Source organism: Phalacrocorax aristotelis, chromosome 3 (assembly GCF_949628215.1).
Source record: "Phalacrocorax aristotelis chromosome 3, bGulAri2.1, whole genome shotgun sequence".
Classification (NCBI taxonomy): Eukaryota; Metazoa; Chordata; class Aves; order Suliformes; family Phalacrocoracidae; genus Phalacrocorax; species Phalacrocorax aristotelis.
In genome coordinates, this window is record NC_134278.1 from 75,014,775 (window position 1) to 75,028,884 (window position 14,110).

Below are 14,110 nucleotides of genomic sequence, written 5' to 3' on the forward strand. Positions count from 1 at the left end.
TAATCCCGCAGGGTGGCCCCCAGGTTGGGAGAGGCCAGCCCCACCAGTGCAGCTCCTGCCCCCCCAACCCATGGGTGCGCCCGCTGCCACAGGCTCCGGGAGAGCGAAGCCAACGCCAGGCTGCGGGCCCAGGGCTCCACGGCATGAGACCGGCCCGTTCTGCTGCATGGCTCAATCCTTAGCATTCAACTGACACCACTCCAAATTCTACTGAATTTTCACCCAGTAATCGCTGCTGTTTCATAATATTTAATAACTTGCAGATCACACCAGCCCGCGTGTGATCTTTACTTCCAGAAAACAGATGACCTTTACATATAGAAGATGCGCAACAGGAGCCGCCTCTGCGCGAGCCAAGGCCCTGCGCCGCGGTCCTCGGCCTTTCACCTGTCGAGTCTAAAGCCCCGCCCCGTCCCTGCAGGCTGCCGACCCCCCACCGCCGCTCCCGCACCACCCCCCGCCTCGCCTCGCCGCCCTCTCCCGTTTTCCCCCTCTGGGAGCGGGGTAGGAGCCGCCCCCGCCGGGGCGGGGGCACAGCCGCGGCGGGCCGCGGGAGTGGGGAGGCGCGCCATGGAGGTCGGGGCAGCGAACTTCCAGTGGCGGCTGCCGCGCCTGCGGGGCCGCCTCCGCCGCGCCGCCTTCTTGGGTGAGCAGCGGGGCGCGGGGGCGCCCTGCCGGCCGCTGGCGGGACCCTGGCCTCCGCCCGCCCGCCCGCCCGCTGAGGGGGGCGAGGTGGGCACTGAGGTGTATTTGAGCCGGTAATTGGCGTGCGCTGGAACAGCGAACGCCGAGACGCGGTTTTAACGTAGGCAGCGGAGGGTGGAAAGCAGCGGCCGCCCGGGCGGGCTGGGGTTGGGGTGTCGTTTACGGGGGGGGGCGGGCGGACGACACGACACACAACGTGCCCCAGGGGGCGAGGCTCCCCCCTCCCGGGGCGTGGGGGGGTGTCCACTCCTCGTCCTGCCCCGGGATGAGGAAGCAGGAGTCTTCGCTCCCACCGCAGTCAGTTGCCTTTCCTCTTCACCTTGCTGGCGGGGGTTTGACACGGGTTTTGGTGAAGAGAGGTGTTTCAGAGAGCTTTGTCCTGATGGTGGTGAAATGCACGCTACATATTTCAGTTTTTTTTTTTTTGTGTGTGTGTTCTTTCCACCTCAACAGCCCTTGATATGGAGTTTACTGGCTTACACTCAACTTTCCCACAAAATAACGAGCCCAGGTAAAGCTGTCGGACTTGAAAGGCGAGGGAGACTTGCTGCTCTAGCTCTGCGAGAGCAACCCGTGCATTGCAAGGCTCCGCTACCCTTCCCACAATGCTGGTTTTGTCCGTAGCCTGTTTGATTCCCCCGCGGAGCGGTACCTGAAGGCCAGGCAGAGCGTTCAGCGCTTCACTGTGACTCAGCTTGGTGAGTGCTGTTCTGACGCAGAAAATAATCTCCAGAGATCGTGGTGGTAACAGGCCTTTTGCCAGCTGGCGGGTCCTGCAGGTAGCTCTGGTCTTAACTTGTTACAGAGATGTTTATTTTCTGTGGTAGGCTTCCCCCCCTTCCCCCCAATATTTAATGCTATCAACTTTTTAATATTTTAAATAATGTAAAGTCGGGTGGGATGTATACCTTTTACTGGTCCAAAGCTGTCCATATTTAAAGATTGCAGGTACAAATAGAGGGCTTTTAAAACAGGATGCAAGCAAGAAGTAGGCAACAACAGCTCTTATTCAAGGATGTGTCATTTAATACAATGTATGAGTATGAGGACTATCAGAGGAAAATGAAGACTAGTATTTCTGATATTCTTAAAATAATAATGAAGTCAACACAAGGAAGGGCCTGTGATGGATGGCTATTGATAGTTAAGAACTAGTTAGAGGTCAAGAAACCAACTCTAAAGCTGTTTAAAATATTCAAGGCCATAGGCTAAGTTAAGATCTTAATGTGCTTTTTGGGGATTAATAGGAAGAAAAAAACCTAAGTACTAAAAAACATGCTTTAGTTCTCTCTGGTGGCCAGCTCCTTCCAAGTGCTTTTGTAGTGCAGTTGGACCCACAGACCTGCGTATGCATAGTTGGAGATTTTCATCACCAACTTGCCTCTTCTCACCCATTGCTCAATCTCTTTGCTGTTTGATCAGTCTTGACTTCCTTTTCCCACTTAGCTCTAAAAGCTTGTCCCTGTTCAGCTCTCAGGGAGCTGGTGAGTGGTCTGGCAGTTGCTCTTAAGATTTGCACTGTGGCATTAGTGATGGAGTGCCTGTTTCCCATTCAGGGAATCCCCACGTTCCTTATCTAACTTTCACAGTATCTGTAGACATCCAGCTAACTGTTGCCATTTCAACGGGTTTCTCTCTCTTGCAGGGCTGGCAATATTCTCAAATGAAAATTCAAACAAGTAAGTAAACAAAAAAGAGCAGTCTTCTGTTATAATGAAGACAGTGCAGTTGAGCTTTTATGCAGAATTCTCATGGGAGGAGTTACTTCTTGTAATTATCTTCTAGAGAGATGTTTCTTTTCGTTGTAGGTATGTGGTGCATGTGTACAACTTTTTTCTCTTTCCCTCGACATTGGGAGTTACGGATGTCGAATTCACCCTCTCTGCGTCTAGCATTCAGTTCCTGTCTCATTATGGCTTTGACTATAACAAGGTATGTCATCTCTCTGCCAGAAATCTAGAACAGAGGAAGTCTGTGCAATTACAGGAGAAATTAGGATTAATATCTCTAAATGCTGCATTTCTGGGGTAAAGAGCATCTTGCTAAAGTATGAATGCATCCATGAGTTTCATTGTCAACAGGGAGAGTGGTTGCTGGTTTTTCTGAACTGCCGTAAAGGCAATAACCAAATCTTTGTCAGCCTAAGACAGATTTCCCCTCCTCAAAAAAAAAGAAAACCTATCTCTGGTGAGCTGAGGAGTTACTAAACAGACCCCACTGGGAGTCTTTACTAGCCATGAAGGTGGGGAAGTCTCAGATTACCTGCATCTTATGTGTGGCCACATTTCCCACAAAATTCAGACTATGTCATCACGTAAGAGCACTGTTTAGCCTTTTTGGACGGGAAGCATTGTGGTGTCTTGACTCCTGAAGTATCTCATTAAAGGAAAGCTAAAAGCAGAACAAAAAAAAAATTATTACAGTTGGCAAAAATCCTTTTCTTTCCTCCATACATAAACACCTCTTCCTTTATGTATGAATGCATTTTGGTTAAACTACAGTTTGTATTTTTGAAAAGGATATTCTGAGAATGAGGAACACCAGCATCTTCCATGCATATGCCGGTTTTGGACCTGGCTAATCTGCTGTTCTCTAATTTGCTGCAAGAAAGTCCAGGGCCGAGTAACCAACCTGCCATTTTTTTGCCCCTCAGTTCCTCAAGGATGGAATCCCGTACATGAATGAGGTACAGGAGAAGATCCTTAGCCAGCATCTCTTAGCGGGTAGCTGGAAAGTCAGCAGGTGAGTGCTAATCAGAGAAGTGGATGCTCAGTACTGACTGTATTGACAGCTTACCTTCACTCAGCTCACATTTTGTAGGCATTTTAAAGCCCATTGGTCTGAATGCCTCACCGCCAGCTGATCCAGCATGCTGTGGTCTGTCTGAAGGAAGACTGCGATCACAGGATAGAATCTGGAGAGTTGGGTGAATGTTGGGAAGCGATGCTTTTGCATTCCCACAGCAAGGCACAAGGCTCCATCTGTAAAGAGCTTTTCCTCACACTCTGCCTCTTTCCCTCTGATCCTGCTTTAGTGTCCTGGACAGGGATGTGCTGAAGAAGGCTATTGATGAAGTGACCTGTTGGATAGCTGCAGCAGAGGAAGAGGAGACTATGATTCTGCAGGATCTGAGTGGTGTGAAACAGGCTGCCTCCCTTAGGCACCTTTGGGCTCTGGCTTCATTACTCCTCCTGAACCTCTGGGGCTGCTGCTGTCCTTTGCTGCCTGTTCTGTTAAACCCCTCTGTTGAGGGTGAAAGCATCTGTGCCCAGCTCTTTGTCCCTGCCTGCACCTCAGTTCCTGTCACGCATTCATCTCTGGGTCTGCTTTACTGCTCCGTTCGGGTGGTGGGTCTTTCTGTAGTGGAAGTAGATGTCTACGTGCTTGGAGCATGCTTTGTGGTAACCGAGTTCCATTTTGTGCTGCTGCTTCAGAGCAGCAACTGGAGAATTTGTAGTCGCTCTGGATCAGGACAACTGTTGACTTGTTTTAAATCCTGGGTGATCTGGTTTTTGTTTTTCTCCCCTTGGAGAAGGGAAGGGCAGGTCACCTTCCACAGTTTATTCCTTCTCATGTGGAGCAACAAGGAGCCCCATGGAGTCACGCACATATGCCAGTGGGGATAAACAGGCCACTTACCACCTACGTTAGCTTTTGGGAGCACTATAGCAGAGCTGAGGAATTTCTGTTTTGTTTTGGAAGAGTTGAGGGACAGGCAATTATAGCAGAGAATAGCTTGTATGTTTGCTCACAGAAAACTAATCTTAACCCTCTAGGTCAGGGAATAAAATGCAGAAACAGTTAGGAAGGACAGAAAGTATTTAAGGCTTTGTCTGTTGATGCTTTTTTGCTGAGTGTGGAATACAGAGGGTGGGGAGTGCACTGTGTTTTGTATCTGCTACATCAGCTGTAGTAGATATGATACTAGTACTTTAATAGGGTCTGGCAATGGTGAGCGCCTGTGACAAGACAGACATTTACTTAAGTAAGCAATAATACTTATTAAGGTGGGTTTTTTTGCATGCTGTTCAGAAGGGGAGACTGGGTTAGTTCCTTAGCTGTGGGGGAGAATGTACTGCTACCTCTTATCTGTGCTTGGCTTATGGGTGTGTTGCTCTGAAACCTTCCAAAACCACAGACAGGTTTGGGTTTTTTTTTTTTAAAGAGTAGTAGCCTTCCTCCCTCTTCAGTTAGCCTTTTCCTTTCCTCTGTGTCCTCACAAAAGCTTATTTGCCTGAAATTCGCACTGTGACCTTTTTTTTTTTTGTTTTGTTTGGTTAGTTGGTTGGGATTTTTTTCCTTGTCATCATTTCTGGTAGTGTACCAAGATCATACATTCAGGAGTATTTTCTGTACACTGGGGGAAAAACATCTGGACAGTCTCTCTGTCTAGAAAAATGTGTTTTCCTAAATAGGATTGTCTGCACCTCTGAAGTTTCTACTCTTATTTTTTTGGTCATCTTAGGCTATCAGATGTTTGAAGTTCAGCTGGTTCTGAGACAGGCTCTCCAGAATGTTTGGACACAGCCTCTTGGAGACAAGAAGGTGAGATGGAAACATGGACCTTTTGAAAACAGGGTTTCTATCTAGACAGGTAGGACTGGCATTCTTGCAGGGACTCTGAAATGTTGTTTGTACTTTTAATGATAGGGGAGGAGAAGATAATGACAACGGAAGTGTTGATTGTGGGATCCCAAGAAAAGGGATCCAGAAAACTGAGTAACTTTGGTTTCTGTTTGTCCTGTAGCTGCAAAATACCTTGACATGGAAGTGCTTGTCCTTGGGGCACTTCTGGAGGGACCCTCTCTGTCTCCAGACTTTCTTAGATCTCTCCTTCAATACTTCCACAAGAGTGTACAGGTTTTAGCCCTTTTTTTTTTGTGGTTTTCCTTTGCTGACTTTTGCCATGTAGTTGCTTTGAAGACTTTTACTCTGTCTGTTATATGGCTTGCAGTTTTGCTATTTGCTCTTGATATTTTATGTATGATGCCGTATTTTCTGAATTAAACCTATGGCTGTGGTCTTCTCAAAACATGAGTACAATACCAGTCAGTTGCTTAGAAGTAGATTACAGAAGTCTCTTTTTTGCATTAGTACTATTTTGGTCTGATAACCAGTGTCAACAGAGTGTGGGAGGCTGAGATACCAAATGACTGTTCTTTCAGGTAATGGTGAAAAAAGTGAGTCCGCAGCATCGTCAGCTCCTGGAGAACTCTCCTTCTGACTGCTGCCAGAAAGAGTTCATTCTCCTGTCTGCCCGGGGCTTCACCAACCTCTTCCAGACACTTGTTAAAGCCAAGAAGGTAAAATGCCTCATCCCTACTCTAATTTTTTTATCTCTCTTTGGTTTGCTAAACTGGATGTAGAGGGATGATAAAAGATAAAGTAGTAGTTTGTATTAAATGACTTAACTCATTCAGCGTGATCATCCTGTTTAGTTGTCAGTAAAACTGAGATGAATTCTTAGATTGCAGTCATGGTTAGGAAAAATGAGTGTTATACATTATATCTTCTTACTGATCAGGTCCTGCTCCCAAAGGATGCTCAGAATTATGGATCCAAGCACTAGATTTCCCTGTGTTACTTTTCTATTACTCCTGCAAACCAAGTGCAGCTAGGGGAGAGGGAGCCAGGACCCGTTTTGCAGCGTTTCTGCAGTCACTTGAGAAAACGCAGGAGTCTGCAATGTTGAAAATCCTTGTCTTATGCAGCATGAGTCACCATCTAAGAAAGTTGAACAGATTCTTGCCTTTTGGGCCAGTTATACTTTTCAGCATGTGACAGACCGGTTTATTAGACCATGTGTATCTGTCTGATTATGTGTGGGAATTCTTATGTCCTGTATGCAGATTATTGAATGAATTTCAGCTTCAGGTGATGTGATGTGCAGGTAAAGGCTGTTCCTCCCCTTGTGAATGAGCCTATAAATCTGATCACTGGAAGATTTTACTGGTGTTCAGCTGGACTGAGAATCCACCTAGCTCCTTAGGTGCACTCAAACTAGAATGCTGGTGAAAAAAATACCCTCCTCAGAGCGTCCATGAGTCTGATTTCCTGAATGCAATAGTCCTGTGAGCTTTGCAGCCTGAATGACTTTTGGGTGAGCGTGTGTGGATGCTGTCCACCGAAGGAAAGGATTACAGCTGTTGAGCATTCCTAAAATTGGTTATCTCTGAGCTCTCTTCAAAAATATGCTTCAGTGGGTTGTTGTGTTTATGTTCTTCCCATAGCCCCTGGTGGGACACAACATGCTTATGGACCTTATGCATCTTCACGACAAGTTCTACCAGCCCCTTCCAGGTAATGCTGTACATAGCTGCTGTCCCCAGGCTGTTGCCTTTGCTGTGGGGATGGGACAGTAAGCACAGTGGTCATTCGCTGCCCTGGCTGTCCACAGTGCTTAGCAAGCAGCAGTGCTAGTTGCCTCTTCTGAGCTCAAACTGCTGGAGCAGTTCATCGTTCCTCTGACTTCACCTCTCTTTCTTATTGATTCGAAATACCCCTAGTTTTTCCTCAGTTTTACAGTGCCTTTCTCTACATGTGTTCTGCTTTCAGAAAGCTATGAAGAGTTTAAAAGGAACATTCACAACCTGTTCCCTGTCCTCATAGACACCAAGACTGTAACAAAATCCATCTGGAAGGTGAGATGCAAAGGTCTCTCTGAAGTTAAAGCTTGTCTTTCACCCAAAAGAGACTATGGTTCCGCAGTGCCCTGTGGTTATAGAACTGTCACCAGTTCTCAGTGCTGCCGTGAGACATTCTGTTTTTAAATCTCATTTAATGAATCAGCAGTACCAGTAAATGAGCTCACTTACCACGAGGTCTAGCTTGGTTGCTTTTCTAACATGTATTTCTTTTGTAGCAATGTCCGTTTCCACGAGTATCTAGTCTTTTGGAGGTGTATGCGGTTTTGTGCAGGTAAGTGGAGGGTGAAAAAGCCTTCAGCAATCCCTTTGTTTTCTTGGGAAAGATATTTCAAAGTCAGTCATTTCATATGTTAATACTTTCCCTCCTCCCAAATGCTTTTCAGCTAGTTTATTATATTTTTCAAATTAAGAGCAAAAGATAGTCTCATCTTTCTTATAAAATAGTTGTACAGTAAATTGTTTGTTCTAAGTCACTTCTCATATTGTACCACCATTACGTCATTGGTCACAAGTTTGGCTTGCAGACAGCCTTACATACAACTTGAGTTGTGTGTTGCTTATATTGTATTATGAAATGAGTGAGTTTCAGTTCTCGGTGAAAATACAGTCTAATTTCAAATGCCAGCTCCCAAGAAAGAGCTGCACTGAGCCGAAAGCAGTAACTAAATATAGTGTTCAAATGGAGCACATGAGCAGATAAATCTCATGAGTTTAGCCATGATGTGGTAGAAAAGTTCTCTTTTTTACACTTCGTTTGTGAATAAACTGTTTTCATGTCAATTTTGCTAAGAAAAGGAAAACTTCACCTCTTTCCCCTCACCCCCTACTCCCAAGAGGAGATGCAAAATTAATGCTTATGAAAACAATACTGGGATTCTGGGGTTTTGTTTGTTTTAGCAATTCCAGACTGCAGATTCTCACAAGTTTTTATGCTTGTTTGGTCATTCTTTTATTTCAGTCATTCCATGAGTATCTGTTTATTAATCTGTCCTCCAGATTTCCCCATCCAAATAGAACCATCAAAGTTAACCCCTTTACTTGGAGTTTTCAATTTTTAATTTTAGTTCTGTTTGCTCTAACTGCATACAAAAAGTGTAGACTTGCTGCTTAGAAGGCTTGACTGAGGGAAGAGACTGAGGAATTATTTAGGAGTTAGTTTTCAGGAAGAAGACTGTTAGATATTATTCAGCTGAGTATCAGCCTTTTCATAGAATACTACCAAAGTTCCTTTTAAAGTCTTAAGCAGCTTTTTCTGAAATGAAGCCACAGTTAACTAGAAAAGAGTATCTTGTCTCTAACGTAACGAGACAAGACAAAAATCTTACACATCCACTTCTCTTCAGCAGCAGCCTAAATCCCAAAGATCCAACATGCCCAGTGATAGATCTTGCAAGTGACTGCTCAAGATACGGTATGTTCCGAAGCAAATCTTCAAAGTCAGGTAGCTAAAAAGGGGTTTGTTTTACTCTGTGGATGTCCACACGCAAAGCATGAGTGAGTGCCAGTGGCTCTACTGAACTTTTGCACAGAGCTGCCGACACACATTTTTGTCCAGAGCCTTGGCTCCCAAAATGTCATGTGTTCTGCGTGTCTCTGGTAGCTGCTGAGGGTAACGCTGGGCAGGTTTGCATCGTGCTGCTAGCACAAATGGCATTTACACTAAGTTGGCTGAACTGAGCCCAACTTGGGGCTGTGAAGAGTTGGTAGCCCTTGGAAGGGGCAAGGGGAGGTGGGCAGCAGCAGTTCTAGAAGGGAAAATAGTGGGAGCTAATGGAAGGGAGGTCCCAGAAAGTATCAGGAGCTTGGCGGCTCGTGTGCAAGGTTACTGGTGCTGCGTGTGCAGGAGGTTGTGTTCAGGAGATGGTGTGATACTGGCTTCAAGGCAGACATTTCCTGGCTTCTCCTGGCAGCGTGGTGTCCTGCAGCGCAGGGCCTCCTGTGTTTTGAAATGGTTCCCATACCATCAATAATGTATGCAACACAGTTCGGGTTAGATCTTCATGAATGTTAAAATTTGTCATGTGCATCTTGCTAAGCCATTCATGTAACTGCTGCGTTTTTGTTGGTATAATTTTAAAATGCACATAGAAGCATAGACTTTCTATGGGGTGTAAAGGTTTTAGGGTGAGGAAGGAAACAGAGCTGAGGGTGGGGGGGAAAAACCTCAAAACAGAACAGTGGATCTTATGAGTGTTAGGATTCTGCAGAGGAGCTGTTTCCACAGCATGCTAAAGGTGTTTACTCCTTTTTGATTTTGTTGGACACAGCTGAGAAGAAATCTCCTCACGAGGCAGGCTATGATGCATTTCTCTGTGGTTCAGGTAAAATGCTTCTTAAACACTTCTTCAGAGTTTGTGTTGGGACTTGGCAATTCCTTTCCTGCTCTGCAGCTCTATCTGATGCTACAAAATACTTGTTTATATACAGTCTGTTGCTCTTAGTAACTTAGCTGTACTTTTAAGTTTTTGCTTTCCATTTGTTTAGTTACATTTCTTTAGCTTTGTGCTAATGCCACCTCCTTATTCCTCCTTCTAGTTCTTCTGAGGTCAGCTCATTTGCTACTGTGCAGATCCACAGAGTGAGTGATGTTTAAATGTTTACTGAAAATTGCATTACATGGATGGGTCCTATGGAAAACAGTCGTCAGTTTCCTCTGGCTGACTTTTTGTTTTGCAGACAGGCCTTCCTTTTGCATAAGAGAAAGTGTTACTGGAAATGTCACTGTTCTAATTAGATTATTATTTTAAACATCTGAAAGTAGTTGCTTTATGTCAAAGCTGACATTTTAAAAATGAAATCAGGGGCCATGCAATGGTTCAGAGGTTGGGAAATGGCATTGTGACTGCTTCATCCTTGAACAAGCTCTTTCAAGTTCAGTTCACTTGGGTAAGGGTCAAATCATTTTCCATTAGTTTCCATTTTTGAAATCTGTGTGATTCAGTGCCTTCAGTTAAGTTCCTAAGAGGCAACTGTCCAAATCCCTTCCCTTTGCTTGCAGCTTTTCAACTTCTGTAGAAGATACCATGATCTGAAATACCTATTTTGTCACTAGTTAAAGAGCTTCTCCAGGAGCTCTGTGCTCCAGAGACACTGTGAGCAGTGTAGCACCGGAGAAACAACTTTGTTCCATTTTGTTTTCTGATGTAGTGATGCAGTGGAGGCTGATCCTTCTTTCTCTCACTATCTCACCGTGTTAGCCGTGTATCTGAACAAAGTGAATGTCATCCGAGGTGGTGTTTCAAGCATTGTGCGTATGAATTGCAGGTCTATGACCAGTTTGTGGGGTGCGTAGGTCAGTAGCCTAGTTGATGGCTTCATTAGACGAGAAAGATCCACCAGTGGCTGGGCCCACCTTGGCAGAAGTTGCTGTCATACAAATGACACAACTGACCTTTCAAAATGGTGAATGAGTTGGATTTCTACTTTGCCAAATGTTTTAATATTGTTATCCTGTAAGATGGCATTAGTCCGTTTGCGTTGCTCTAATTCTCTCTGCTCTGCAAGGGAGCTTGCTGTTTCTCTCGTGTTTTCCCCATGGTAATCGTGACAGTTTGCTTTTATGACTCATGTTTAGAAGAATCTTGAGACAAAAGAGAAGTAATTTTACACCAACAGCTGTGTTGTACAGCCTGTCTTACTTATGTGTCACATTTTGCATATTTTCTGATTATATTAGTGCTTCTCTAGTATTTCTGAACTCAGGTATCTCTCAGTTACTGTATATTTTCCAGAATTTTTCTGGGGAAGATGTTCCCTGCCAACATCCCCCTCTTTTGGTTGTCCATGTCCGAGGCTGGCCAGGGCTGAATGAAAGGCAGATTTACCAAGAATTTAAAGCTCTTTGTCGCTTTGATGTCAGATGGCTTTCAAAGAACCAGTTCATTCTGCTCTCCAATAAATTTAATCAGTAAGTGACTGGAAAGTCTTAATATTTTTGTCCCTTGATCTGCTTTGATCCAAGTCTTCATCGCACCCTCCCTGCACTGTGGCAACTCTGAGATATTCCTGACCTGAGCTGTAGGATGCTGTAAGCACCCTGTAAGCGGTGGCTCATGGCATGTGCTTTCATTGCAGCGTCAGGCGCGTTCTGCGAGACTATAAGCACCACCCTCACCTGCGGGTTTCCGTCTACCGCCACTGGAGGCACTCTCCACGCGTGAACTGCCTGCTGCAGTGAGTCAGGGAAATCACGGGAACGGGGAGGGGGAAAGGCATTCCTTGCAGGGTGCCTAGCCCTGTCACAGCAGCAGTCTGCGGCTCTTTTACAATGTCCTTCTGCCAGCCCTTCAGGAGAACAAGGGGTTCAGAAGCAGGTTTGTTTGCTGGCTGCTGGGTGGCTACTTGTGAGCTTTCAGCCCTGGGCAACTGGACTTGAACCCTGGAATGTTACCCCAGGGACAGCACAAGACTATGTATGTGCTATCATAACAGACAGAGGGTTATCTTAATGAGCTGTACTGCTAGCTGTAGTAAACTTGAGGAGAGAGAGGCAGAGTCTCTCAGGCATTGGGATGGATGTGTTTTTTCCTACATTTCTCCAGCAGAGTCGGAAGCTCGGTAGTAGGAGAGAATTCCAGGTTCAAAATGCACCCTTTTTGTGAGGTGGTGACAGCGATGCTGATAAAGGGTGAATTTCTGGCCTGACGCAGTTTGGAAAAGGATCTCAGTGCTTAAAAAGAACAAGATTAAGCCCTAAATATAAGTAGCCTGACAGCATTTCATTATTATTGCCCTTTAGAGTCTCTGGTATTGTGGCACTGTGGTCTCTCTTGGCCTTTGTACTCGGAGGAGCTCCTTGCTGTTCATTCTGAAGCACTGCCTTACAGATGAGCGAAGAGGAACACCAGGCTTGTGTTTGTCTGTGTTTTGGTTTATTTCATTTCATTCAATAAACTGTGACAAAAAAAAAAAAAAAAAAGCTATGAATAGTGGTTTTAATTGCTTTCTTGGAAATGTGTCTTTAAAGAGGTTGTGTTGGTTTCCAATTTCTGGTATTTTGTAATCTCTTCAAGGCATAGTCCACTCCTGAAGAGGAAGAGACGGTTCTTACGATGCCTAATTTACTTTGATCCTCTGTTGGTTCTTCTCAGCTATTCATAATGCCAGTTTATTCATAGTGCTTGTGCTGCTGCATAAAACACATTTCGGATGAAGTTTGGGACGTTATAAAATGAAAGAGGTTATTTTTAGCTTCAGTTGTAAAGCAGGGGAAATGTCACTGTTTACCAAATGAAAATGGGTCAAGTTGATGGAGAAACTACTCCTGCTGCTCATGAAGGATTCTGGGGAATAGTAAATACTTTGCAGTGCTGTCAGTGTCACGCAGTGGTATTTTCTGTGGCAGTGGGGCTGAGGGTAGACACAGATAAGTGGACATTTATCAGCTTCCAATTTGTAGCATATGCACAGGTCAGGTGAGCTGGCACACATTTCTGTTTGCTTCTAGTGCACAGCATGTGAGCAGTCTTTTATCCTAAAATATAACGAGGCATGCTTTGTTGATCAGTTTCTCTATTACAGCTGGAGTATTCGTCAGTCCAGGGACTGTGGTCTTCGAAAAATTTTTCTTACTAATTTCCTTTTCTTCTTAAAAACTACCTGCTGATCCATGGTTTCCAAACAATGGTCCCTAGATTTCATTAGTCAGATCTAATTGGATGGGGCCTGTGATCATCTAATATGTAGATTCTGCCTTTAATTGGCTCTAAAATGGGAGCTGCTGCAGGGGACTTCAGGGCAGCAGCACGGTATTGTGCCGTGCCTGAAGACCACGTGCTCTCTGCTGCTAACGGTTTGCTGCTTTGCTGCTCTTCAAGAAAAAAGAGCAGTGCATCTTCAGATGTGGTTCTCGAGTTCTGCAGGGCTTGTGGTTTACAGCTCTTATTTCATAAGCCAGCTCTGGGCCAGACAAGTAACTGACTTCTTCATGACCTTTTTTTTTTTTTTTTAACCCCTTCAGTGACAGGGCTCACTGTCACAATCTTCCTTCGAATACCAGTGTGAGTATCTCCCTCTTTATTCTGTAATGGTTTTTTGTCTTTCAGCATCATTAGACACCTGCCTTGTGTCAAGGAGAGCACAGGCTTTGTGTGTTGTGTAGATCTGGGAAAGTTTTCACTGGGTGTTACATGCAGTAGCATGTATTTTCCCACAAAAACAGTCGTCTTGGCTTATGATCTGGGAAACATAATGCCCATGTTCTCTGGGGTCTGGATTCAGCTAGCTACTTACATGTGGGGAGATGCAGCCTCGCTTGCATCTGATCTTTACAATCTGAGGATCATGAAGATATAGATGCCATTACCTTTGAGAAGCACAGCAGTTTTAAGGGACATGCACTCTGAAAGAACAAAGAAATTGTCTTTTAAATTTTGGACCCTTCCTCCCATTTTCTTTTCCAAGTGGCACACAGACAAATAACGAATTAGTTCCCTGCAGTACTGTTCTCTTTCTTGGTTCGCCCTCTAGAGAAACGCACTTCCCTGTGGAAGAAAGCAGAGATCCTTTCAAACCTTTTTGAGAAATAGCCCATGGGCCTGGCCATGCCTTCTCCCTTTCCAAGGTACAGGCATCCCTCATGTAGCAACACAGGGTAGTGAATCAAGAGATTTGGCTTTCCTGCATTAGAGCTGGAAGAAGTTATAAATAACAATTGCTGTAGATCTACTAGATATCCCTATTTTAAATCAGCTGAGTTTATGTGCAGAGTAAATACACAAAGAAGAACTGAGTGGGTTGGGTATGTTCTGATCTCCCTC

At 44.8% G+C, this 14,110-nt stretch overlaps 1 protein-coding gene across 3 annotated transcripts; it reads left to right on the plus strand.

Moving 5' to 3' along the window:
- Window positions 1-498: 498 nt before the first annotated feature.
- On the plus strand, window positions 499-12,254 carry PNLDC1 (PARN like ribonuclease domain containing exonuclease 1). Of its 3 annotated transcripts, none has more exons than XM_075088032.1 (19): window positions 499-646; window positions 1,159-1,216; window positions 1,330-1,403; window positions 2,351-2,384; window positions 2,514-2,637; window positions 3,359-3,447; window positions 3,740-3,840; window positions 5,171-5,250; window positions 5,871-6,008; window positions 6,936-7,005; window positions 7,261-7,346; window positions 7,568-7,623; window positions 8,696-8,763; window positions 9,620-9,673; window positions 9,888-9,930; window positions 10,500-10,599; window positions 11,084-11,259; window positions 11,427-11,525; window positions 12,091-12,254. In XM_075088032.1, the coding sequence occupies exons 1-19, from the start codon at window positions 571-573 to the stop codon at window positions 12,161-12,163; spliced, it is 1,599 nt and encodes a 532-aa protein (XP_074944133.1). In that variant the 5' UTR covers window positions 499-570; the 3' UTR covers window positions 12,164-12,254. The 3 variants fall into 3 exon arrangements, with proteins under 3 accessions (XP_074944133.1, XP_074944134.1, XP_074944135.1); XM_075088033.1 differs by having other exon boundaries at window positions 8,699-8,763; XM_075088034.1 differs by lacking the exon at window positions 499-646 and adding an exon at window positions 704-758.
- Window positions 12,255-14,110: the final 1,856 nt, after the last annotated feature.